A 27,331-nucleotide genomic window follows, 5' to 3' on the forward strand; every position below is an offset into this window, starting at 1 on the left:
ATCTATCAATCTTTGCTGCTACTTGTTGAACTGGAAACGCTTAGGCGAACCAATACACGCACGTTCATGTTTTCCGATTCGTTCAGGAAAGAATTTTCTCTTGCATTTTTTACACTCCCTCAGCTGAGCTAGATGATTTTCCCAAATTCTATGGAAGGTCCCTTTGAAATCGACCCCTCCATCTGCTGGAACGAGAAGGAATACTACGTAAACATAACATGAAACGGCCTTTCAAGCCGACCATCTTGGTCTTTTTATACCATCTCTGGGAGGCACAAAGGTTAGGATACTGGGATGGTTAAAAGTTAGGTCATTTTTTCTCCTTTAAATATTGCAATGAAAAAAATTAATTACATTAAAATTGGAAATATAGGCAACAAAAATATCAACGTCTTTTATAAAATGGTCAAATATATATGTTCAGTTTTGTCTTAACTATTTTAAGAATGCATTGCGGCCTGTATCGTTTTCTCTTGTCGAAACTAAAAAAAGAAATTTTTGACAACATAAACACATTCTTGAAGTATTTATCGAGAAGCTAAAATTCACCTGGTGCTTCATTATGTAACGTCAACCTCGCCGATCTAATAATATATATTTGACAAATAAAAGGAAAGGTAGAAAAATTATACAAAACCATATTACCATATAAAATAGATTTTATTTTGGACAAAACGGTAAAAAATAACAAAGTTTCAAAATTTAAAATATTCCGTTTGCTTTAACTAATTTGTGACTAGATTTTAATCAACATGGAAAATTTGAAACGACCGATTTTCCCCATCTATTTATACTCCATGCTTCTGCGAGTTTGGCATAACCTGCAATTTTACCTACTAATCAAAATTGGTAAATTTTAACAAAATTTACGGGATTTTCATATTATATTAATTAAGAACACGCTTTGTACGTAGTATTATAACAATGACTATGGAGATTCGTTAGCGATCGTCGTCCTGTTGATTTGGGTCATTCGCGGTTTTAACTAGGGCGACCTGCGTGGGTGCCATCTCTTTTTCATATCGTAAATCTTTCTCGTGCTCTCGATACAGCCAGCTGGAACGACATTTAAATGCAACGTTTAGGCAATAAATTAAGCGCGTTCTTACAAAAATATTAACATTGCCGGGATAATCAGCGCCCCGCCCACAATGTAAAAACAGCCGGGAAACACGCTGATTGTATGTGCGTAAATTCTGCTGTATAAAGGTACGTATATCAACGGCACCATGGCCTCCCCCACTCCGAACATGGAATTAACTTTTCCCAATTCTTCGGGCGGCACAAGTTTGGAAATCATAGCTCTGATTGCGATAAACGAAGTTCCGTTCAAAAATTCCACGACCGCTCCTAAAATACAAGACGTTAACTAATAATTCGTTAAACAAAACTTGTTTATGGTGATAATTTACAGGAACAGAGAAAAAAATTCAATGAGAATAATCAAGAGAACCTGTGCCTGTGGCGCAACTCTAGACGTCCCAAATTTGAACAAATTGAGTTACGAGAAAAACGATAAAACATTGGGTTGATCAGAATGAATTTGCGAGCGATAGCAATCCGCAAAACCATCCAATTTTAAGACAAAGTACCCATTTTAACTATTATTTTTTTATTGTATATTGTGCGTTTTTATGTTTGTTCCTGTTTAGTTTGTGTTTGTGTAGTGGCGAAAAATGAACCGAAATTCCTATACAAAAGTAGGTAAATTGAAAGTGAGGTTATTGCATTGTTAAATAAAATGCGTACAGGGTGTTCATTCTTTTAAGATTTCTTTTTTTGTAATAAGGATTTCGTCTCCAATTGCGTTGTAACTTCGTTGCGGATAAAATATGTATTATATATCTACACGTACGTAGTATAATGGACATTTTTTTGTTTACAATGGAAAAGAAAAGATGCAAAACTATTATTTTAACGCAAGGGAAACCAACCTCTAATAAATATTTCGCTGTTGGATTTGATATTTTTTTTACATTTTTATTGCGATTTACATTTCTTTATTTTTTACTTTACCCTGTACGTTTCCGTGGCGCTAGTAAATAGCGTTTCAATATTTACCAGATAATCTGCAACTCTCCTATTTACTTACGTTTTCTCTTTGTTTACGGTCACTTGATGAAAAAGAACTTTCAATATACGCATGCGCGATGCATTTCAAAACTCTAACATGGCGACTGACAGATTGTCAGCTCGGTTTTCAGTTTGAAGATGGCAATTTTTCAGCAGCATTTTGTCACAATTAGTACAGATCGCGTTAAATTTTCACGGGAAAACCGAGTTAAGTGCCTGGAGATCGGTGTTTAGAAAGAAAGTAGTGGAACGTGCGGGTTAGTTGTCCTGCTGACGATAATGTTATAGCTTTCTAAGTTGCATCTGTTTTAAGGTAATTACTATTAGTTATATCGTCATAAGCATTTGAAGTGAATTTTGGCTAGTATTGACAATTTGACTTATTGTCGCTTAGCAAACGTATGGTTTTAGCTCCATTACGAATCAACTCGTAGATTTAAAACTGCAGTGAGAATAATGAAAAGTGGCGCAATAAAATTGAAACATTGTCGGAGAAATTAGCATGGTTCGAAATGTTGGTAAAAAATTTGGCATTAACGTCGTTGGAAACGTGTAATGCAAATATATATAAACTTAGTTTTACGAATACAGCCAACGATATTTGAATCAAATTACATTAAACATTATACGAGAGTGTGGGCGCTGGTGTAATCCGCAATTCAACAATGTTCGCCTTTGTTAAATATTGTTGGGTTTTGTTTTTATTCATATAATCCTTATTATCAGTGACGTCTTATCATTTTGGCATGTTTGGCAACTGCCTCTGAGTACTTTGTGTGTAGAGTACGTCTATTTTGCAAGTAACTAAAACGAGGTGGCTATGGAAAGCAAATGGAACCAAATATCGACATTTTTTAATCTTGACCTTGAAGGTGTCAGCATTATCAACATAGGCAAGGCCGGAGGTATATATAACGACTCCAATTTCATTGGTCCAGTACATATGCATGCATGGAATATTCCCCTAAAGTTGGCCACTCTATATACAGTATATCTTACTTAAGAATTGTACATCCTTGTAAAATCCTTGTTTATAGTTCGATTATGATTTTTTTTGTTGAATAGGTGCACTAAAACCTTGTTTTACTTATTGCGTTAACTTAAAGTCATGGCCAAGTGAGACTACTCAACAAACGAGAGAAAAGAGAGAATTACTCTTAGGGATTTAAAAAAAAATAGCAACGAATTCTTAGTCAGAGTGCACACAGTTTTTTGAAGCGGAAAATCAAGAAGTACTTTTAGAGATTACCTAAAAAATAACTAGGCCAAGGACCAAACTTTTTAATGTCTTTAAAAAATAAATATTGTAAACCTTGTAGAACCATTTTAATTATACAAATTTCAAAAATAATAATAAAAAAGATTTTTTAGTGTCATCGTAAAACAACAGCATTAATTTTAGTATTCGAAAGATGTAAACAAAATGGAAATATAAATTAACGAGTGAATTTGAAAGTGGAATATTCGCTTCTCCATGACAAACTTGGTTTTGCAAAGAAAACAGTATGCCGACGTCAGTCAATTTTAAAATCCTTTTTAATTAAAAACGATATTTCAAAGACCCTGTATTGAAACATTAGAAAAATTGGTATAGTTGGGTTCTAAGCACTCCTGAATAAGAATTCGTTACCAATTTATTTTTTTAAAAATCCTTAATAGTACTTCTCTTTTCTCTCTCTTTGTAGTTTTTAGGGCATTTTTCTGTCCAACAAAAAATATATCAAAATCGAACCATAAACAAAGATTTTACAAGGGTATACAGTTTTTAACACACACTGTATATTCTAGTTGAGTTTAGAATTTTCAAAATGGTGCAACGAATAAAAGAAAGTGATTTTTAAATGATATAAAGCCTAAAGAATATCGATTATGAGTGATACCGATATACTCACCCAGATAAAAATAAAATGGCGTCGGAGCAAAGGCGTAAATTCCAGCAGCCAGGACTTTGCTGGAGCACGAAATAATACCCAAAATGGCGTCGTCGAGTCCGAGGAATTTTGAGAAAAAAGATAGGGAAAATGAGGTACCTAAAATACCACCGACGGAGTTTTTTACTACTTACTTTTCTTTTTTTTCAGAGCAACAAAAAAGAAAACCTTACCCAGACTGCCGGTAACAAGTTGAAATGTGGAAAAGAAACTGTACTGCATTGCGTCGAATCCAAACTTGTACCGTACATAAAAGTAAACGACGTTAAATTCGCCTGAAACGAAAACGTCAAATATAATTTCGAAATTTTCATTTATTCTTCATTTGACTTCATTTAATTTTATTTAAAAAAAAGACAGGGCGCCGCTGAAACTGCGAGAGAAATTTAGTTACAACAATAATCTATATTTGTTGATATTATAGGATATAGGCTAGCTAAATGTTGGAGAATACAAAAACTGAGAAATGAACATGAACTTTTTACAAATTACAAGAATATACATATACATTTTCAAAGTTGGTTAAGTTGAAGACATAAGTTTTTTTCAAGAACGCTTAGGCATGAGTATAGAACTTTATATATAAAATATGTTTAAAATTTCACAGAGAATCTCAAAATGTAATAATATGCGAGGTAGCCCATTTGAAATAAGCAAGTTGACAGCAACTTCCGATTGAACCGGAAGTGACAGGGCGTTGAAAATATTTTAAAAAAGAAGTACACTTAGCGCTTACCTGCAAAAATTGAAAGGCGTTTCTAAAATCTCCGTGTATAGTGGCCACCGAAGGGTAAATCACGCGTGAAAACTGGTGTACCAACTTTGAAAAATCTGTGAAATCTTTGTTATCTGTGAAATCCGTGAAATCTTGGTGAAATTATAAATTATTTCTAAAGTTTTGAGATCTTATCACTTTATTTTAGTGAAATCATCTTTAAATAATAAAAATCACATTCTAAATATTTTGGGGTGTTCACTCAACTCACTTGACATTTTTGAGGTCATAAACAATATTTTCTCTATTTTTTTTTATCTGGCTTTAGTTGTAATTTTCTTATCGACAGAAAATTAAGAATCATCATGTCCTTTTCTTTGAAAGAAAAACTAACTTAGACTTGAAGAAAAAAAATTGAAAAATATTTCAGAAATATTATGTTGACGCCTATCTTGGAATTTTATGGAATTTATATTGACAATATTCTTTCCCACTTTTGGAAAAAATGTTTTAACTGTATTTTTTATGTATTATTTTTTCTTAATAGTTTTTCAATTACAACGTAATGCAAAAATTTTCCACATAACTGTAAACTCCAAATTGTAAACGACATCGTGACATCCCGGACAATAGGTCCACCACCAGGCAGTCAGAGTCGTGTCGTGTTGTTATAAACTTCGTAATAAATAAAATGTTCTGCCTGTTAATGCCAAAATGTTATTTTCATCTCAGGCGGATATTTTGTACAGATAGCAGCGGCGGGATTGATCCTTGTGCCTCCCACATGTGTTTTTGTTGTTGGGTATTCTTTTAAAATTCAGAAGGATGGAAACCTCATTCCAGTCTTGTATTACTCCAAGCAGACAACAAAGGATGAACAGAGGTTCCAAGGAATTAGAAACCATGGTACTGGTACTCTACCTCAAAAATTCCGGATATATCTGATTTGGATCCAGTTTAAGTTTGTCACCGACTGTAATGCAGTACCATGCAGAACTACGTCGAGTAAAAAAGATTCTGATCCCAAAAACTGGGAGATGGTGGTTAAGCATACAGGAGTACACTTTTGCCGTGGAATATCGATCTGGTCGGCGAATGCTTCTTGTGTATGCATTGAGCTGAAATCCCAGTGGCCAAGACAATAGCGTTCAGGTTGTAGCTAACAACATGGTGAACATAGCACATGAAGAGTGGGTACTGATTGTCTGATGAGCGATGTCGCTATCATATCGAGATACTAAAACGAGATCCAACGGATGCAGAAGAACTCAGCATTCACACAGAATACAGCTTAATAAACCAAAAACTTTACAAAAATATTTCTAATAAAAAGAAATGGGTTGCTCCTAAAGCTTCAATAAGAGAGGTCGTTTCAAATTTGATGATGGAAGTGGACATTTAACACAAGAGAAGACATTATTATCCATATCTAAGACATATTGGTTTCCAGGAATGAGGAGATACGTTAAAAAGTACGTATCACCTACAGGAACCTGGAGGGAAAAAGACGGGATACCTACATCCAATCGCAAGAGTTTCCCAGCCGTTTGATACGCTGCATATCTAGGACCATTCGTTAAATCAAGGATTCAGCAGGAAGCAGTTGCCCAAATATAGCGGACCCTTCGTAATTACCAGGGTCCTCAATCACGGTCCTTATATGATTTAGGATATTGAAGGAAGTACACGGTCTCAATGCAAGTATGCTGTTGGAGCCACTAAAAAAAAATTATAGAAACTGAACAGCGATTGTAAATTCAACGACTGATGAGTTTCTGGTACAAATAGGTGTATTTCGACTGGAAGTACCTTGTTTTCCATAGGAATAAAGAGAATAACTTGAATTTAGATTGGAAGTTTACGGGGTGTTTGAAGACTGGAAATCTGATAACCGAATTGGTTTAAAACGACAATATTCAATTAGAATATAAAGTTAGAATCTAATGGATTATTGACGATCAGGATTCGAACGGAATCCCGATAATGTAAGATATCGATTGTATTTCTTGTATGGTAATCATGGTTTAAAACTGGAGTTAATGGGGTAGACCAAAGTCCAACAATACCAGTTAGGGCCAATTGGTACTGTTCTAGTAAAAAGCACGTGAAACGAATGGTTTTGTGTGTTTTTTGTTTATTACAGGACAAACGAAAGTTATCGCACGGGGACGTGGTGAAGACTGGCCTGGCCGATAGTGAACGCCAAATAGTAAACAACAGTGTGACATCTTGTACAATACGTCCACCACCAGGCAGTGAGAATCGTGTCGTGTTGCTATAGACTACGTATCAAATAAAAAGTTCTGGCTGTTTATGCCAAAATCTTATTTTCATCTCGGGCGGATATTTTGTACATAACCTAAAAAGTGAGCATTGCTCACGGCGGTTTAACCTCCGTTCGCTCCCGACAGAATCCCTTGTAATCAAAAAAATCAAAAATCGGTTTTAGTGTTTCTAGTGTTTAGTGAGTGTTTTAAAGGTGTAATCGGTGTCGATCCCCCTTTATTTTTCTGTTCACGCCGGTATGAAGGCCGGATGGGCCCGGATGGTCCGCGGTGGTAGCGTGGGAGGCCTTTTTTTGCTATCGACTTTTGAATAATGTTCCTAATTGTTGTTTCCGTTCCCCGTAAATGTTGAACCATAATTGTAAGCGATCGGAGTGATTAGAGTAGTCGTGGCCAATAGAAGTAAAGGTGAGAGAGAGAGAACCTGAAAACTTATTTATAAAATCTGGTAAATGATTTAGAAATCGGTAAAATCTTCGTAGAATTCGTGAAGTCTGAAATCTGCGAAATCGTATGTCTCTGTGAAATCTAGTATATCAATTTTGGTTGGTGATTTGCCCCTCCGTGGTCACATTGTCAGGAACACCTTACAATCGTTTGTACGATTAATATGATTTCTGTGACAAAAACAAAAAAAAATGCATAGCCACTAAAAATGATAGTAGAGTATAGAACTTATTAAGCATGTTTTTTTTTTCAGTGTATCGAATCGTTATACGAAATAATTTCTCTCGGTTCTGGAGAGGCGGTACCTCAAAATGATCAAAACGATCCAGCAGAATATGAAAGGTACCGACCGAAAGCTTTGTCGCTTCTCCATGGATTAGTTTTTTCACTGGCCATACTCACCGTACAGTGGCCCCAAAATCACCAGGAACAGGAACATGATGGCGCAGACGCGTTTCGAATTGCCGCGTTTCCCTTTCACTTTGACGACGGACTTCAAAGTGTCCGCCGCGTGGCCAAAGTGGAACAGATCACGCCACAACTTCTGGCCTTTGACCGGATCTCCCGCGCGTTCTGTATCGGGTAGTTCGTAAACGTCCCTCAACGCGAAGCACGCGTAAAAAAAACCCGTGAAATAAAACGCCAACGAGGTACAGTAGACGCCGTAGAATCCGATCGAGCTGTATAGAATTCCGCTCAAAGCGGTCCCCACGCACACGCTTACGTTGTACACCAGATTCACTGCACCGATGCGGACCGTCCTTTCCTCCTCGGAGGAGACGTCGCTGACGTAGCTAAAAACACCTACGAACATGGAGAACCAAGTGCCCGTGATGGCTGGCGGTAAAGACTCGAACACCGTGTTGACTTCCAGCGGTAACTCGTAGAAGAAGTAGGTACACGCTAGCAACCCCAGGCACATGGTTATGTCGCCGAGGATGGGCGCGAGGATGCAAGGCTTTCTCCGTCGGTGACGGTCGCTCCAGGCGCCGAGAAAGAGGAGTAACGTGGAGGCGAACGCGCTCTGTATGACGTTTTTCCACACCGCCATCGACGTCGCTAGCGTCTGGACCCTTTCTTCTTCGGCAGCGTAAGCCGACGCGTTACGTAACGTCAGAGCGTCGCAGACGTCGACGCCGAGGGCCAGATTAACCCTGCAGGACTTTTCCAAGCTCAGGTTTTGCGTGGCCATCGTGTTCATGACGCTCGGCATTATGTAGCAGAAGAGGACCGGCTCGACGCTCATGTTGGACCAAACGTACTTCGCTTTTTCGAGGATGGTTTGTTTCGCGTCACAACCGACAGCCTGCATGCCGGCCTCGATGCTCTTGGCCTTTTCCAGCGACATCTTGGTTTTCGTTGAGGACACCGCACACTCACTACATCGCGAACCGCCGCCAAAGTACCGCGACAACGATACGGATGCATCGTTATTGTAGTCTCTGTGTTTACTGTGAGATTAGGGAATCTTACATTAAATTACCTCGAAAGATTAAAACGAATAGCTTAATGAGTTCGACCTTAAGTTTGGCGGAAAATTCGCGCGCAAATGTTTGCGTTTTGTCGTTTCGTCGACATTTTCCATTTGCGAGTCGTAAACGCAAACACCCAAACTCGTGTTTAGGATATAGTACGATCAGCGATCTATAGAAGTCATTAAAAATGCAAACCCCGTAGCATCCGGCACCGTTAATGCAGCACACGATAAATGGTCACGTCTTGCCTGACCTGTCATAAACGGAAGGCACTTTACCATCAATGAACCAATAAATTCCGATTTGCAAGCATTTATCAGTGTTTTTCGACGGACCCTCACCAATAAAACTGTTATTACCATAAAGCCATTAATAAAAATATTTTTACTTTAGTGACAAGGCAGGGGTGGGCCAAGTATATTTCTTTCTTTCTGATATATTTCTTGAGTGCTGACCATTTTGCGGCAGTGTTGACTAATCATTTTTACTGTCCGTTTCCAAAAAGTTATTTTACGAGAATATAACAATGTCAAACCGGAATTATTGATGCAAAACCGGTTGTGAAAAATGTGTATGAAACTTTAATCAGTAGGGGACTCATTCAACAAGAAGCTTTAAAAGAAACCTGTCTACTTAAAAAAAAAACGCCAATATAGTCGATAAGAGACATAATTAATAGTGGAGAATTGAATAGTAATAAACGTAGTGATTTTCAGACTCACCGTATAGACAATAGCGATCAGGACCTAATAAGAAGGAAAATATATTGCCTTTATCAAAGCGAAGTTGTTCCTACCATGTATAAACTGAAAAAGAAGCTAGCAGATGAAACCAATATAAATATGAGCCTTGCCAGCCTCCATAGAGTTGTTTGTAAAATGCGATTTAATTACAGCAAAATAGGCAAAAGGCAAGTAGTAATAGAATCACACATATTTTAGACAACAGTTTACCTTGACTAAATATGGTTTGATACACATGACACTGCATCCAAAGGAGGGGTCGATGACACCTTCAAATAAAGAAAAATTCACCACCATAATACACGCTGGCTCAGAAGACGTATTTACTTGCTGTTTCTGCAAAGAATATTAAGGATTCTAGCTTGGATTATCATGAGGATACAAGTGCCGAATTTTTGGAAAATTGATTTGAAAACAATCTTTTCAACAATATTCCCAATGACGGTTTTATTGTCATGGATAGCGCTAGCTATTACAGCCGTCTGCTACGCAAAGCACCAGCCTCATCAAATTCAAAAACCGAAATCCAGGAATATTTGTTAGAAAATGATATTTATTTTCAATTCAGTTGCAACAAAGCGCAACTTTTGAAAATCCAAAATTCATATGCAATTAGAAAACAGTATGTATGCGATACTTTGGCTGAACAGGCTGGGCATACTGTTTTACGTTTTCCTACTTTAAGTTCCAGTTTTATAAATTTGATAAAAAATGTAAGTAAAAACATACCAATTGAGAACTGTACAGCACATTATAAAAATTGCGCACTCCTAGATTTCTATACATCATAACATAAATCGTATTATAATTAATCTCAATGACGACAGAATTAGATGTAGACATTTAGAATAAAAATGTAATTATGTATAGATATTCCTGGCTATGAATTTATTGTACATATTTAATGTCACTGTTTCTTCTTAGTGTAATTTAATAAGATTATACCCACCTAAACAAAAAAAAAGTTATTAGAAAAAGCTTTGATAGTCTGTTCCTAATGTTCTGTCATTTAACACCTACCGGACTCGAGTTTTGTTGCCATCGGACAATTGCACAAAACTGTTTCTACGTATTTAAATTTAATAAAAAACTGTTTAAAAAGACATTAGTCGACGTTTATTACAGCGTTCTTGAAATTTTAACATCGCAAATAAAAGAATCTGCTAACAATTTATATTTTTTAATGGCCAATTTGTCTGAAGGAAGCTGACATTGGGAATGTCAGTTAACTGACATTCCAAGGTCATCCTTCCGTCAATTCCTTGATAGAAAGTAAGGAACGATGTGACAAAGGTGGTAATGGTGAAAGGTACTAACCAATATGATAATCATCACCATCATGTCCCTCCTTTAGCTCCACCCTCCTCAAACAATGTATAAGCAGGTACAGGGTAGAATGCGAACCAGTTTCAGTTAAGCCCTAAAGAAGCCAACAGGAAAATAACGTAATTAATAAAATTGTATAGAATTGGTGATCCACTCGGCATCACCAATTCTAAACACCTTCATTACGATTTTGTCACATCGTTCTTTCCTTTTTAGTGAACTATTATCATTTTGAATATACCCGCATCTACAAGCATTTTACACTGTGGTTCGAAGGTAGATTGGGTGCCAAACGCTTTGTTACTTTCATCAAAAAACATTAAAAACTGCTCATAAAACTACCATCAGTGACCATGACAAGTGAACTTTTCTGAAAATTTGGTAAACAAATCTCTTTTTCCAAATATCCCACCCGACAGCGTAATAGTTTATGGTAATACTAGTTATCACAGCACCTCAGCTAAAAAAATACCAACGAATGGCAACAAAAAAGAGATATTGCAAGAGCTACTCAGTGTGATCTTTATTTTGAAGTTACTTGATACAAAAAAACAACTAGTTGAAGTTTTAAAAACCAAATCGTATAATAAAACTCATCCATTTAATTATTACCAGAGAGCAGTTGGAGAGAATGTGTTCATCATGTAATTGAGATGGAATATAATTAGGTATAAAAAAACTTGGGACAACTTAAAACCATTAATTATTTCCTTGGATGATACCGATAGCACAGACTAAAATCTGATTGTGTGTCGGGCTATACATTAAACATAATTAAACAGACCCCCCCCCCATACAATTGCTTATCCCGACAAACCAAAAAACTTTTTGGCAACTCTGACTTGATCTCAGTTGAGTGTTGACACTGTGGACAATAAAAATTTTGGTTTAAAACAACAACCATGCTTCCCTACTATTTCAAAACTCAAATTTTCTGCTAGCTCAACTGCCACTTGTTTTAGGTGAATCCCTAAACCCAAACGTACATCAAAAAGATTTTTTTAATTTTGTTTTTTTAGTTGCAGTTGCAGTTGTTAATGGAACAAAAGTCTATTCTTTTTTATTATAAAATGATATCAGAAAAGATTTATCTGTTGAACTGAAGTGGCTTTTACTTGATGAAAATCGATTAAGAAGTGATTAATTGACCAGCCCCAACACTACATACACTAATAAATAACTGCAAATCTGAACATTTTTTGTTCTAATTTAATATATATAAAAGCCATGCTGTTTCTCCACAATAACGCATTCCCACTTCAAGTGGTCAATCATAAAATGGTCAAAGCCCTCATGAATCGATGAATGAATATTATATCAGTTCTAGTTCCAGGTTTGAACATAGGAGAAACGAAACAACCTTGTTATCAAGTAGCATTATGGTATTTCGAGTTATCGAGTAGTTTTTGTGTTTTCTCTTTCAAGGGGATATCATATTTCGTAATTTCACAGTGACGTAAGGAGCAAAGCGATTTCAGTGGAACATAACCATTAAATATTCAAAATCAAAATTATCATAAAACTCTTGCAACATTACACTAAAAATACACATATAAACGGAAGTGATGATGAAAAATACAAGCTGCTGAATTGCAGCATACATACTGTTGTAGTATTAATTATTAACTTGTTTTTGAATAACGCCATCTAACGTACGTTTAAACCTTTAATGCATTATTTTTGTTAGTTTTACGGTGTAACGCCAGAGGGAAGGCAACTAGGGATTTTCATGATATAAGATTAGGAGGTTGAGTTTCCCTTTTCGTGGTTTTCTTTTGTTTTTTGGATTTTCCGTGCAGGTTTTGGAGTAATTTTTGTATGATTAGCAGTTCTCGACATACCTATACCAGGAGGAATCCGCAATCAACACATACATGTATACACTTTGTATGCGATTGTAATAAACCCTAATATCCTCGGGCATATCTGACAACATTTGAGTTAGATAGCTAGCGTCTTTTTATCAACGCTTTAATCAGTTTAACATATTTCAACGAATTTATAATTCGTTGTTGTTACGACTTTTGGATAGATCTAACAAAATTGCGACGATGCAAGGATAGATTTAAAATGTTAAAATTCGGTAACAAAATTTCACGTCGAGTTTGGGATACCCTTGATAACAATGTAAATATTTGTATTTGGTCGCTTAACGTTGAATAAGGTACAATTTTAATAATTATTTCCAATAAAAGACCTTCTTCTTCGCTGTACCTAAAAAAATTATCCAACGTAGTATGTTGAGTTGTTTCTAACCTCTACTAAATTTAGGAGCAAAAATATTTAAAAAAAACTTTGTTTCCAAGGTGTTAGTATTAGTATCTGACATTTTACATAATTATTGCATAATTATTTTAAACTGTTCTCATTTTTTGTTTGAAGTGGTAATCCATGTCAGTGTAAAATAAACTAATTTTGCAAAATAACTGCTTAAGAAACATTAATTATTTTTAAACAGTTTTTTTGAACGGATGTTAAAAGATGCTTGTTAATCCGGAGAGCTTCTTGTGGGTTAGACAGGTAAACACACGAAACATATCAAAGAAAACTTTATTGAAAACACTGACTCGTTGGTTTCTAGTCTAGGAATAAAACCGAATGGTAGGACATTAGGTATATTAAGTGACGCGATTCAGTTTCCCTTGCAACTTCTTTCGTGTATGTCCACCCTGTCGGGATTAAAAGTTCTCGAGCACAGTCTGCAAGGCACTAACTGACTGAGATGCGTACGCCAATACGCGTCCGTCGTCTCTTCAAAGTTGATTTTCCCGGAAGCTGGAACAAAAACATCCATGAGAACGCGTAGAACACGAAAGAAGTTGCTTAGCCGTTAACTAGTTATGAAATGAAGCAGTACTCAGATTTATCTGATAATGTTAACGGATATTCGAGATTGTTGAGTATGGAGAAACAGAATACAGATTTTTAGCCGTCATTCTTACAAGGAAGAATCTTCAAGTTAGCAATAACCACGTCGGCCTCCTAACAAGGAACTCGCACGTTCTGTTCTCTTCGCGAGAGGGCGCTGCGATCTACAAACGCAGAGCAGAGTGTAGAGGACGCCACGATATAAAAAAAGAAGTTATATAAAGTGTTAGTTTTGATTTGCATAGTTCATTGCAACGCGCAAATTTTACTGAGCGTTTTATACGAGGAGTAACAATCTTGCTTTCTTCAAAAATAGGAAATTGACCCCGGCAGTTGGCCAAATATTTCGAAAAAATAATTTCTTGGTGTAACGCGGAAGAAAAAAAGAGTTTGCTGCAGCAATAGAAAGTGTACAAATACAAACTGAGTAATATTGCAGTTGGAATGAGGCAAGATATAGTTATAAATATTTTCTCGACCAGATAAGACAATTCAAGTGGTCAGATACAATCGAGTAATTTAAAATTTGATTTAAAAATTTTATGATTTTATGATCTCTAAGCGTAACAACGACTAAGTAGGCAACTTCAAATGATGGGCGTGGACTACGACAGCACATGTAGGCTGGGTTTAGACTTCAATTCATCTCTCAAACAGCTGCGCAACTAGTAGCCCGAAGAAACTTCTCATGAAGAAGGTATTTTACTTCTTTAAGAATATTCTAAGTGAGGGAGTGGAGAATTTCAAAAATAGAGCAGCAATCCGCAATCGACTTGTCAGTCAAATTCAGTTCAAAGCAGTTCAGACAGAATCATAAAGGAGTATAGAAATTTTTTCGAAATCAAACGAACAAAACAATGAACAAAAAAAAATATCATTGAACTTGGTTTATTGCTAATTTACGATCTAGGGGCTAACAAGCATCGAGAGTAAGTAGGTTCCCGCACCGTCTATGTTCCAAGAATTCGGGAGTATGCTTCTCTGTAACCTGGTTCGAATGTTCCACCACTATGGCGAGCAGTCGCGTTGTGTAAAAACGCAGTTCGCTAGTCAGTCAGTCGAAAAGAGAAGCCGGAACGCGCATTTGCAGGGTTTACCACGGTGACCGTCCATTAGAATTTTTATAAGAAACAAAATAGATATTGTTATGACGCTTGATATATGAATTTGCAATGTTGCAATTTAATTTCATATTGCACTTTCGAATTCGACATAAAAATTTTAATAATTTCCACTAATTGTTCCTACACTTATTTGCCATTATGTTCGCAGAAAAAACTATATGTTATATATATTTTTAAACACAGTAAAGTGTGCTAGATAAATTTTTTATTCGACTAACAGAAAATAAAAGCCGTCGTTTTTTATTAACATTATGTTCAGGTGTCACTTTAGCCTTAACCATGCAAACATTTTGAACTTTTCGAACTTACACCCATCCTATTACAGTCTCCATAGTAATGGCCTCCTGATCTATATAAGATGAAGAACATTTTAAATTATCAATGTCAATATACTTTAAAATCAGTATTTAGATTCCACGAGTTTAAAAAAATCCTTTTTGTTTTTTTTTCTTGTTGAATAATTTACATTTTATTTGATATACCATTTGAATTTTAAAAACTAGAAAACTTTAACCTGATTATAATATTATATTGGCTTAAAACTAGTGGCTAGATTTCGTATGAACATACGTTTTAGCTTTAACTCCGCAAATCTTACCAAAAAAAAAAGCTTTCGGTGATTTGTATCGAAGATGTCCCCATAAACATATCGACGTTTTAAAAAATCGGCTTCGGTCATTTTCAAAACTTTCTTTTTAATGCTAAACACCAGATAACAAAAGCAAGCGACAGAATTAAGACTAAAATTAAAATTAAAACCACAAAGACACACGCGTTATTGTTCTCTAATGGGCGTAGTTTTTCGAGCGAAACCGGTCACAGACAATGACAGCGCGTTTCAAAGAGGACTTAAATTTTACAATTTTTAATTACTTATATTTGTTACATAGAACTACCAAAGTATTTTTATTGTGAACTGTGGTTTTATTCAAGTTCCCTATTAGTTGTTTAAATTTTTATGTCGAATTCAAAAATGCAATAGAAAACTATATGTTCCATTTAAAATTACAATGTTGCCACTGATTTTGGGTAGAACCGGCATCATTGAAAAAGTCTAAACATTCTTATATATGTCAGTGCCAATTATGGTCATATACCAAGTTTCAGAACAATATCTTGGTTCGTCATTGAGGGAAACCCCGTATAAGTCAGGATGTAAGTACAGATAAAGTATTAGTCGTGCAATGATTATTAAATATCAAGGGAAAACGATACTAGCACTGACGTCTCGACCAATGAGAGCGCGTTTGGCAAATTTGAACCGATAAGCACAATTTCTTTCCGGTGTTTTAAGCTGGAATAGGCGCGTTAAAGTTGTTTTATTGTTCGGACAACAACATTATTCACAGAGGGTGCTGCTTTGCGAACTTCTTTCGTTTGCACCGCTTTAAAAGGCAAATTTACAAAAAAATAAGCCCACTTCATTCAAACTTAAGTTTTGGGAAGGGTAAAATATTAAATTATTCGATTAATTTTTCGTGTCGGATAAAATTAAGTTTATGAGTTGTTATAAACTTAGAGCATTTTATATGGTAACAAATCGTAAACAAATCATATAGAAAAAGATCAACCCAAAAAGGGGCGTTTTCGGTGTGGAGTTTATAAACACTGTATATAGGTTTTATAGAGGTTAGAAAAATGTTTTCCTTGCCATTATAAAACTTATTCCTGGTTTATAACGCTAACGGCAATCTCTCAGTTATAAATAAATGGGGAGTCAAAGTTTTATATTCAGCATTCAGCATTTAAGCGCTACACATGGGTTGGTCAGTGACCCATGAGAAAAAGTCTAAGCATTCGTGTCGGCCTGTGACCAAAATGTAAAAACAAGTCGGAAATGGGCGAACGACCCTAGTAATCGTGCCCAAGCGACTAAAAAGTAAAAGAAGCAGAAAGATACTTTGCGTAAACTTACGTGTAAATTTAATGTCGGGCTTCAACGGTTGGGGGCGTCGCTTGCCTAATGGCAATTTGTCGTTTTCGATTTTCCATAACTTCAGGCACTGGGGCTCGTGAAGATAAACCGAGTGCACGGTGAAAAGTTTGCCACACAAGTAACACGGGAAAAGGGGCGATTTTTTCGCCGACGCGGGCCTGTCGTCTTTATTTTCTTTCCGCGTCTCGTTATTCACGTTGCTCGGGACTGTTGCTTGAGGCATGAAGTTTGATTCTCGTTTTTCCTCTGAAAAACGTAACGATAATTTTCTGTGTATGGGCTGTTTTAGAAAACTGTAGAGTAATAACACTGGAACTTATTTCATTATACTGAAAACCAGAACGTTCCCTCAAGTTATTTTGAAGGAAGGGGCCAAGGAAGTGACATTTCTTTTGACTGTTCTTGCTTTTCAAATTTGAATTTGACAAAGGATAATTATAATTTGCGACAACTCAATTCACAGCGCTAGATTACTCAAAAGTATTTGACACTATATCTCAAGAACTATGCTATACAATTGACGCTCTTAATCTGGCGAAATCATACTACATCAGATATATTCTATGGTCACTTTTGGGACAGCGCTAGGTTCGATTCTGTAGCTTTTGCTCTTTTCATTTATACGTCAAAAATTGTTAATTCTGCTGATGATGAACGACTTTACACTACCTTCAACCCATCAAAACAAATAACTGCAGCAAATCAGCTATATTCTGACCTACAAAAACCATCTCACTTGGTCGTAATCTGGAACTCCAATGCTCCTTTATCACTTTAGGTCCAAAACAAAATCTGAGAAAACTAAATAACTAAGAATTAATAATATACCAATAATACAAAACTTGGGAGTCCATTTGGACCCTTGCTTACAGTTTCATAAATATATCAACAGCTTAATTTTTCGAAACAACCTCCTCCGCAGGACACTGTAATACTATTTACAAATGTTTTGGATCTTGTTGTTGATAGGTCGAATTGCTGACGTTTCGCCAACAATATCTTGTTGGCTTCTTCAAAGCTTAACTGGAACTGGTTTTGCATTCTACTTTGTAAATGCTTGGATTGGTGAAAGGTAAAGGGGGATTTTCGGTAATTTGTTTTTATGGAACCTAAGGTCGAATCTGCTTTTAAATCTCACCGACACTCCTAACTCCCTAACCAGGATTACCACTTTGATTTATTATCAGCACAATTGGTTCTCCAAGCCATTCTCTAGTATTTTCTATATTAAGACCTCGGTCACTTATGTTGTATGTTCTGAGAATTGTCGCTGGTGGATTGAAGTGAAACCACATGTATTTCAAAACAGATAGTATTTTAAAAAATAAAATATTTTTTGCGCCAAAATATTGCCAGTGAGATTAACTTATATTTCCTATGAACCTAAGTTTTGACATCAGCATGATGGAGAGCACGTTGGCGCAGCGCAGCCAGGGTCAACGAATATTTGGATATAACTTTTCCACAAAGATGGATAGCGTGCCGCACAGTGGGTCAAAAGGATGAGTTTGTGATCAAAAAGCGCCTGCCAGCTCGAGTTGTAGGTAAAATGGGGATTCTTTTTTTCTAAATACTCGTAAGATCCGTAGCTTGGATGCCTTACTGTTACAATGTTGAATTTGAGGCTACATAACCTCAAAAGTTGACCCACTGTGCGCCGTTTAAAAATACTCTGGCCGCTTAGGTCCCCGAACATTACACCCTTAAATTTTTTCTTCTGGAGTCATTTGAAGGAATTAGTCGACAAGAACTCGTCATTCTGTGATATTGATCGTCTGAAAGAAATTATAAGGTAGTGTATCCGGAAAATTACTCCTCATATGATCAGAAACGCTGTGTCACAGTTCACTACAAGGACAATCATTTGTATACAAAAATATCGGGAGCATACGTTATTCTTAAATTAGAAGTGTCCACATTATAGAAATTAGAGCACTTACATTGTGATGTTATTTTTATCTATTATAAAAGTAATTCTCTTTGGTAGTATTTTTATTGATTTCATCGATTTTTCGAAAGTATACGCGCTTGGCTACGAAACAGCGTCGTCATTGCCAACTTTATTGTCTGTTCTCCATTCTCCGTTATCCGTTCTCCGTTTCTCTGTAGATTTGGAATTAATTGGCTATAACTTTAGAACGGTTTGTCACACGGCCTTCAGATTTGGTTTAGTTTTTTGAACATTGATATGAAAATTAAAAACCAAGTTTGCAAAGGTCTAAGAAAAAAAATATTTCTCGAAAACCGTTTACATGAGCGGAAAATTCTTCATTTAGAAGACGCACGAGATCTGGAACAAAAAACCAAAAAATGTAGAAGGTGCAAAAAACTGAAAATTGTTTATAATGATAATTAACCATGGCTATGATTCTGTTGTCAGTTTTTTTCACATGAATATATAGCCCGTATGGTTAGCTAAAACTTCTAAATGTTATAGGTGTCTCGAATTTGTATCTATTGACTTCAATTTTCACTTCAACTTCAACATTCGACTAGTATTTTTTAAAAATTTTGTTTTTTTTTTGGATATTCTGGGTTTCAGACAAAAAATATTTTTTCGAAAACTAGTAGTCCGATTGGCAAAATTCTTTAACCAAGAGACGCGGAAGATCCGGTACTATAACTTTTATTTCAATCATTTTTTCGATTATATACATGATTTTTCAATTATGGACAAAAATCTTAAAGACCCTGAAAATTGTTCTTATCTAGAGTGAATCATTAGATGTAAATCAAAATCCGTAAAAAATAGGGTTAATTGAATCAAACAGTCGCATCGAGAGCTAAAATTTTTGTATTTACGATTTTCGACTATGACATAAGCTGCTCGAGATATTTGGAAAAATCCATATCCATTTCTCGCATGCAATCTAGACGAGATGACGCCATTACTATTACGGCGTACAGCATAATTTCGGAAAAGAATTATTTTCTCGAAAATCAATGAAAAAATTCATATACCGGGATACGTGGGAAATTTTTTACTTCGGGCATTTTTTGGATTACGTACAGGGTGTGTCGGTTCTTGGCAAAAAATATCAAAGATCCTGCAAATTGCATTTATCCGAAAATGCCGAAAATGAAAAACTATAAAACATAGGATAATTTGGCTTGAACGGTCTCATAAATTGTGTCGAGAGGGAGAGAGATTTTCAAGTTTCCTCTATCATACAGGGTGCGCGAAATATTTGAAAAACGATCGTTTTAAATCGCAATTAGCAGAAAATTTTTTTAATATTTTTTAATTCTTAAAGTTTACCGTTTACCTAACCGGGGAGATGTGACAGGCACTTTATACAGGGTGCATGCACAATAAAATTTCATCGATTTTGAGATAGTATTATATTACAAAAAGTTTTTAAAAAACAAAGCTGCATAGTGATTTTGTAGACCGCGCAGCAGACGATGGGCACAGCCACGATTTTTCGAAATCAATCTTGTTAATAGTTCTTGTTATAGCACATTCCGTATTGTTTGTTGTGGAGATATAGCCCACGTTTTTTGTTAATTTTAAACGCGGTACTTTGTGAAGCCACCCTGTGTGTTCAACATACAATTATACAAATTTGTTAAGCACTTCCGAAAACACGTTGTATATATTGTTTATCACCGCGCTTTTTATAAAACATAAAAAATATTTTTAATGACGAGAATATCTTTCGATTTCATGCGACGCTTATTTAAACGATTTTTCACCACCCTGTATCTTTCTACCTACCATTCTTCGATGGAGGCGGGCTACGCAAGTCGGGCGGCAAAGATTCGTTTTCCGCGTGCCATTTTTTCAAGCACTGCCTCTCGTGTATCTTGATGGAATGCGATCCAAACATTTTACCGCATACGTAACACTTCACTGAAGACGGTAACTCGAAACTTTTCGACGATGGCCGCGAGATGGCAGACGACGAGGTGGCGGAGGAACTCTCGTCGGCGGAACCGTTTTTCTAAAACGGGAGACAAATATTTCAACGTTTTTCCCAATTGAACAATCGATACGAAGCGCTTTTGCTTACCGAAATGTGTTGCACCCTGCAGCTGCGTTGGTGAACCGCCAATCGATCCGGATAGAACGTCCTGCCGCAATTCCTACACGGCACCAACGTGGCCTGAACGAAAAATAGAGATAATAACTAAAACATATTTTTTCTTGGGATATCGGTCGTGATGAGGGCTCAAATGTGCTATTCCAAGCTTTCGAGAATGTTGACTCCCTTCTTCAGACCTTTCAATTTCAAAACTGTACTTTTCCTTTATTCCGTGGCTCACTCTAGCGGGACCGTACGTATCTATTTGAATGAGACGTTCTGGTCGGCAGCTAATTCGTCTTTTGGCAGATAGATGGTGGTGAAGGTGTTCATTTGTTAGGAAACCATAAATTACTTATTTCTTTCCCTTTGAACAAGTCCATCAATTACTGGTACAGTGCTCTTATTCGTTAATATTAAAGCCAGACGGAAACAGAATAATTCATTGTCTTAGTTTAAAAAATATCATTAACACACACTTAAGGTCCATTTTCTTACGTATAAACTGTAGGCTACTAATTGGAGTTGTCTCCATCATACCTAAAGTGACCATTTATTTTTTAACTCAAAACGGGACCCAAAAATTTAAGCTTCAGGTTAAACGTCTGGCGGAAAATTCAAATTTTAAACAGTATTTTTTTTAAATTGTAGCCAAATTAGGCAAAACTTAGATAGGGTTCTCGATTTCGCGACAATAAAAAATATTTATTTACGTTACTCTAAATCTATATTTAAAAACGGTTTAAAATTTAAATTTCCCGCCAGACCTTTACATTTAGCCTTCAGGCTAACAAAGAAAATAAACACAACTTTTTAATTTTCTTTATTTAGAATAAGTGTTTCTTAATGGAATTATACACTATAATTATTTTCATAGTAATTAAGTAATTACAAAAATAATAAGTAGTGAAAAATTAAAATCAATCACCAGCTTTACTAATCAAGGAACTTTGATCTGTCAATAATTATTAAAATATATGCAAAGCATTTTTTTAAATTGTTTTTATACTTTTCAGAGGAACAAATTTGCTTTAATAAAGTTTGCGATGACTTAAAGAAAGAAAAAAGAAAAATTCTTGGCACGTTTTTTTTACATTAACCTTAGTTATCAACATCGCTTTCAACACTGGAACCTGTAAATGATTTTTTTCAGATGTCCACAGTTTGTTCATGAGAAAAAAGACTCTTTCTACTGGAGCATTTGTTCCAGATAGACATAAAATGTATTCAATTAAAATACAAAAATTTTCATGTTTAAGATTGTTAGAACGAAAGTGTTCGAATACTTCCACCCCACGAGTTTCTGTTGAGACTTTCAAATTACCCCATTCGGTAATTTTTTGGGTAGTGACGTAGTTTGAAATTAATGTGAATTCGTCAAATACTTCTGTATCTTTATTACAGTGAATATATCCCTTTTCAGTCAATATATCCACTGCGTTTTGAATATCTTCCCATGCGAGTACTTTTCTTAAATCTGCCCAATGAAATATCTCTATTTCTTTAGTAAGAATCCACTGTTCCAAGTATTCACGGCTCTTCTTCTTCAGCTGCCTATCCACTACTATTGGATGTTGGCGATCACATTTCCGTATGCTACCCTGTCCATTGCTGTATGTACAAGGTCCCCGATATTTTTCAAGCCAGTCCATTCCCTCAGGTTTCTAAGCCATGACATTTGTTTCCTTCCTACGCCACGCTTGCCCTCTATCTTACCCTCGACGATTAGCTGGAGAAGCCGATATTTTGGGTTCCTCATTATGTGTCCGAAATAGGCCGTTTTTCGTTTTTTTATGTGTAATAGAATTTCTCTGTCTCTGCCCATTTTTCTCAAAATTTCCTCGTTTGTAACCCTTTCGACCCATGATACTCTCAGCATACGGCGGTAAGTCCACATCTCAAACGCTTCTAATCTATTAATTGATGTTGTTTTGAGCGTCCATGTTTCCATACCATATAATAGAACGGACCATATATAGCACTCGACGTCTCGTCCTCTTAGGTTCAGGCTTGTGTCTCTGTTGGTAAGTATATGTTTAAATTTGAGAAAATAGCTCCGGGCTATTTCTATTCTGGCTTTGATTTTTTTGTCGTTGTCCCAATCGTCATACAGCCAACTACCCAAGTATCTATATTTCTTGACTCGTTCCAAAGCCATTCCATCGACGACGAGTTGCGCATTTACATAAGGCACCCTGTCCCTACTGATTATCATAAACTTTGTTTTATTACTATTTATGTTTAGTCCATAGTTTTTACTGGCGTCGTTTAGTAGAGTAATCAGTTGTTGTAAGTCTTGGATATTATCCGCTATCAAGACAGAATCATCCGCGTATCTAATGTTATTCACATATACTCCATTTACTTTGATTCCGATGTCCTTATCTTCGAATGCTTCGCCAAAAATGGCTTCTGAGTACATGTTAAACAAAAGTGGGGACATGATGCATCCCTGTCTCACTCCTCTACGTATTTCTATATCTTGTGTTTTCAGTTCGTTTGTTGTTATATGTGCAGTTTGATGCCAATATAGATTTTGAATGCAGCGAACATCTTTACCATCTACATCCATTTTTTGTAATATCTCGATTAGTTTTGTGTGCTGCACTCTATCAAAGGCCTTTTCGTAATCAACAAAACAAAGAAAGACGTCCTTTTTTACATCGCAACAATTCTGAACCAGTACGCGAATACTGAAAAGAGCCTCCCGCGTCCCCATTCCACTCTTAAACCCAAATTGTGTGTCTTTAATACTGTCCTCACATTTTCTATATAACCTGTGGTGTAAGACTTTAAGAAATATTTTTAGTGTATGGCTCATCAGACTTATTAATCGATGTTCTTTGCAGCTTTTTGCATTTCTTTTTTTAGGTAATGGAACGAAGGTAGACCTTAACCAGTCTGTGGGGTACCTGCCAGTGCTGTATATCTTATTGAAAACAACTTCCAATAAAGACAGGTTATCATCGTCTATTAGCTTAATGATCTCGGCTGGCACTTCATCTGGTCCGACTGCCTTGTTATTTTTTGAAAGTTGTATCGCTTTACGAATTTCCTCTTTTGTTATCGGTGGTCCACTCAACGATTCACCTGCGGGGTTAATTTCGAGGTCCGTTCTCTTGGAATAGTTTTCTTATGTATTGCTCCCACATTCTTCTTTTTTCATCCTTTTCCAGGATTATCTCGTTTTTGTCGTTGACTAGAACTATTGGTGCCTTGGTTTTATATATTCCAGCTACCTCCTTTAGCTTTTTATGTTCGCTATGAGTATCATGTATCTTTTGGAGTCTCTCTATTTCTTGGCATTCTTGTTCTAGCCACTTTCTTTTAGCTTTTCTGATTTCAGATCTAATTCTAGAATTTAAAAGACTATATTGATCAGGGTTTACATTTTTATGTTTACGTCTCTCGTCCATCAGCCGTAGAATTTCCTCTGTCATCCATTTGTTCTTAGGAACAGACTGACGGTATCCTAGTATGTTCTGAGAAACAGAGTTCATGGTTTTCTTCAAGCTATCCCATATATTGTCGACTTGATATTCTCCAATCGTCTCTTGCAGTCTCGCCAGTCCATCATTTAATTTTTGTTGCAGAGTCGTCCTTACTTCTTCGTTTTTTAGTTTTTCAATAGCTAACTGAGGTTTTCGTTGCTGTCTCTTAACAAGTCTTCATTAATATTAGTGCCATTATCTTTTAGTTTCACAATTAAACTACGAACAGTAAATGGAAGAAACTGGTTGATCTGTTTCTGTGCCAAATTGTCTTTGAGATGATTGATTTCTTTTGCCGCATCAATTGCCGATACAGTCTGACCCCCGACCTTCAATACAGCTTGATGAAAACTTGCTGACTGAGCGTGTAAAAATTAAGCCATAATTCTGACGTGGGATCTTCAAAAAAGTTTTTCAACAATTTGGTACACTTTTCAATGCTCAAAAACTAGTCTTTTAACGGTTGGAACATTTTTAAAACTCTCTCCAAAGCAGGCATAAGCGCAAGCCACCTGGTTTTACTGTAGCCAAGCATTTGGTGATGTTCTATTACAGCTTCAGCGCAAAACTCCTTGAGAGCTTCCACTCGAACCGTGTAAATATAAAAAAATGAATATATTTTGACAATAATGCTTTCGTAGTCTAAAGGATTTTATTGCATTGTGAATTATATGGACTCCACATCCAATACCTATCAACGGTTTTTTCAGAGATGATTGTAACTTGGCTAATACATTGTTAGTTCCTGGCCTAGCTACATCTCCAAAATTGACATTCGCATTGTCACCACAAAATGCGACAACTTTCTTTGTCAAATTATTATCTATTAATACTTGATGTAAATAATTTACAATGATGTCAGAAGTTTCACCTGGTTGCTCTTGGATGTCTAAAATTTTTACTTGCACACCTTCATAAGGTTGAAAAAAGCGCACTACGAATGGATAAATTTTTTTGTTACCGTGGTTTGAAGCGTCGTTTAAAATTGTAATACAATTGGATTTATTAAGATCATCTTTTAAACTGTCGATCGCTGAACGCGCACGCATGTGAATTTCGGATTAAAACATGTTTGAATTAATTTGGACGCACAATCATTGGAACGAAAACTGTGGTTTTCTTGTATGGTGTGATAAGCCCAGACGCCTTCTGCAGCAGCAATATCCAAATCCTTTGAAGTTGGCGGGTTTGGGTTCTTGAAAAAGTTTAACATTGAAGAACTGGAAGCAGCGGCACGATCGGCATTTTTATGTTTTTCTGACTTCAAATGCTGTTCAATATCACCAGCACCACTATGGGAAACACTAAACTCTGTGCGATACTTTTCGCATCTGACATCTGAAGGAGTATTAGTTTGCTTAATAAAAGGGTATTTTGCTTGTAAGTTGACATTAAATGAACACTTATATAACACAATATAAAAAAATAATTTTATAGCAGTTTATCACTAAACTACTTCAAAAACGTTACGTAAAAACAAAACAATAACGAGAAGTCTGAGTGCGCGCGCGTGAATAGCCTAATAAACAATAAACAGTAACGAACAGAGTGCGCGGGCGGGCGGGGGAATCACCGATTGACAGTGATGCGAATCGTCTGTGAATCCCGCCCACGCCTGTTTCGTGAGCTACATGATTTAAATTTTCGCGCTGTTTCACAAAACGGGACAATTTTGCGTCCCGGAGCTTTGTTTGGGGACAACGGGACAGGTGACCTATAAAAGGGACAGTCCCGTTCAAAACGGGACGTATGGTCACTTTAATCATACCTTGTTAAAAGTCATTCCGTTACATTTTAGATTAACTGATGTCACAATTGTTGCGAGAAGCGGCGTTACAATTTGTAGTTTTTAAAGAAAGTAAATTTGAATATATGAAACTAGCATTTTATTTATTGGCATGTATTCTACAAAAACAGTTCTTTTTATTGAGTCTCTTGATCACATTGGTTCCGTAGTATGCTATAAACTACATTGCAGTTCCTTAGTGGTCTCTATTCTCAAGTTTAGTGAACACACTCCCTAATGACTTTATCTGTTTATCTTGAGGTTTGGGTGAGTAGTTGAAATTTTTGATATTTTGTACGTTTGTACGCCGTCGTATGTCGTACGGTTTATGGGTGTTTTCAGTGTCCATTTTAGTTTTAGTTATGTGGTAAGAGTGGAAATTTAAATACCTTTCAGAAATAGTAGGTTTAATGTGTTAAAAAATATTGTTGATATCTCTAGAGACTTTTGTATCTAGAAACGGCACGCTTTGTCCAGTTTCCCCTCTCTATTTTGAATTGCAAGGAATTATAGCTATTGAATACCGCTAAAATCTCGGCCACTTCGTCACTGGAGACTGATGCGATTATGTTATCCACATATTTCTTTAAAAAGGTTGGTGCAAAAGACAGTTTTGCTATGCAAACCTCCGACAGGCCATCGAAAAATTACTGCGCGAATATTGGAGATATTTTACCTCCCATAGGGAGAACAAATTAATTATTAATAAGACTAAGACTGCTGTAACAATGTTTAAAACAAACCGATCTAGAATAGAACGTTATACGTTAAATTTAAGCAACTGTAATATTGTTTTAAGCGATTGCACAATGTTTTTGAGTATGTTTCTGGAAAGCACCTTATCATGGTAAAATCATGTAAATAATGTAGTAGATGAATTAAATAAATATATCGGTTATAGGTTTCATGGGAAACTAAAAAAATGCTTCATAATTTTAAGTCTCATACGAGATACGGTCTTGTCATGTACGGAAATTGTAAAGCCATAGAAAGAATTTTTATTTGCCAAAAGAGAACCCTACGAAATATGATGCAGAAAACAAAATTTTAACCTTAGCTGCAATCTTCATACAAGAAAGTATACTGTTCGTCTTTAAAAACAGTAA

The 27,331-nt window shown here is 36.0% G+C and overlaps 2 protein-coding genes and 1 long non-coding RNA gene across 3 annotated transcripts in view; 1 reads left to right on the top strand and 2 right to left on the bottom strand.

Annotated features, from left to right (window-relative positions):
* Positions 1–200: 200 nt before the first annotated feature.
* Positions 201–10,440, bottom strand: LOC132696276 (uncharacterized). The gene is made up of 5 exons (XM_060661016.1): positions 7,854–10,440; positions 4,178–4,279; positions 3,966–4,103; positions 1,110–1,350; positions 201–1,056 (listed from the first exon to the last, which is right to left on the bottom strand). Exons 1-5 carry the CDS (start codon positions 8,797–8,799, stop codon positions 942–944), a joined length of 1,542 nt encoding a protein of 513 aa, XP_060516999.1. The 5' UTR covers positions 8,800–10,440; the 3' UTR covers positions 201–941.
* LOC132696287 (uncharacterized) lies at positions 3,966–4,321 on the top strand. The gene is made up of 2 exons (XR_009618020.1): positions 3,966–4,099; positions 4,155–4,321. It is a non-coding gene; the product is annotated as an uncharacterized LOC132696287 (long non-coding RNA).
* A 3,099-nt stretch (positions 10,441–13,539) lies between the features above and the next one.
* The window catches only part of LOC132696266 (zinc finger protein 474-like), a 47,146-nt gene continuing 33,354 nt past the window's right edge, over positions 13,540–27,331 (bottom strand). The window contains exons 7-10 of the mRNA XM_060661009.1: positions 20,937–21,029; positions 20,642–20,867; positions 16,903–17,169; positions 13,540–13,770 (exon numbers count right to left, since the gene is read on the bottom strand). Of these exons, the coding sequence (XP_060516992.1) occupies positions 13,628–13,770; positions 16,903–17,169; positions 20,642–20,867; positions 20,937–21,029 (729 nt within the window). The 3' untranslated portion in view covers positions 13,540–13,627. The remainder of the gene's footprint in view (positions 13,771–16,902; positions 17,170–20,641; positions 20,868–20,936; positions 21,030–27,331) is intronic.

The sequence above is a fragment of the Cylas formicarius genome, unplaced genomic scaffold (assembly GCF_029955315.1).
Source record: "Cylas formicarius isolate icCylForm1 unplaced genomic scaffold, icCylForm1.1 PGA_scaffold_10__41_contigs__length_53128322, whole genome shotgun sequence".
In the NCBI taxonomy this organism is placed as follows: Eukaryota; Metazoa; Arthropoda; class Insecta; order Coleoptera; family Brentidae; genus Cylas; species Cylas formicarius.

Excerpts from the sequence above, each read along its gene's own strand:
- LOC132696276 (XM_060661016.1), bottom strand. The coding sequence starts at position 8,799 with ATGTCGCTGGAAAAGGCCAAGAGCATCGAGGCCGGCATGCAGGCTGTC. Across the intron at positions 4,280-7,853 it reads GATTTTGGGGCCACTGTACG|GCGAATTTAACGTCGTTTAC; the intron begins GTGAGTATGGCC and ends TTTTCGTTTCAG. Across the intron at positions 4,104-4,177 it reads ACTTGTTACCGGCAGTCTGG|GTACCTCATTTTCCCTATCT; the intron begins GTAAGGTTTTCT and ends GTGGTATTTTAG.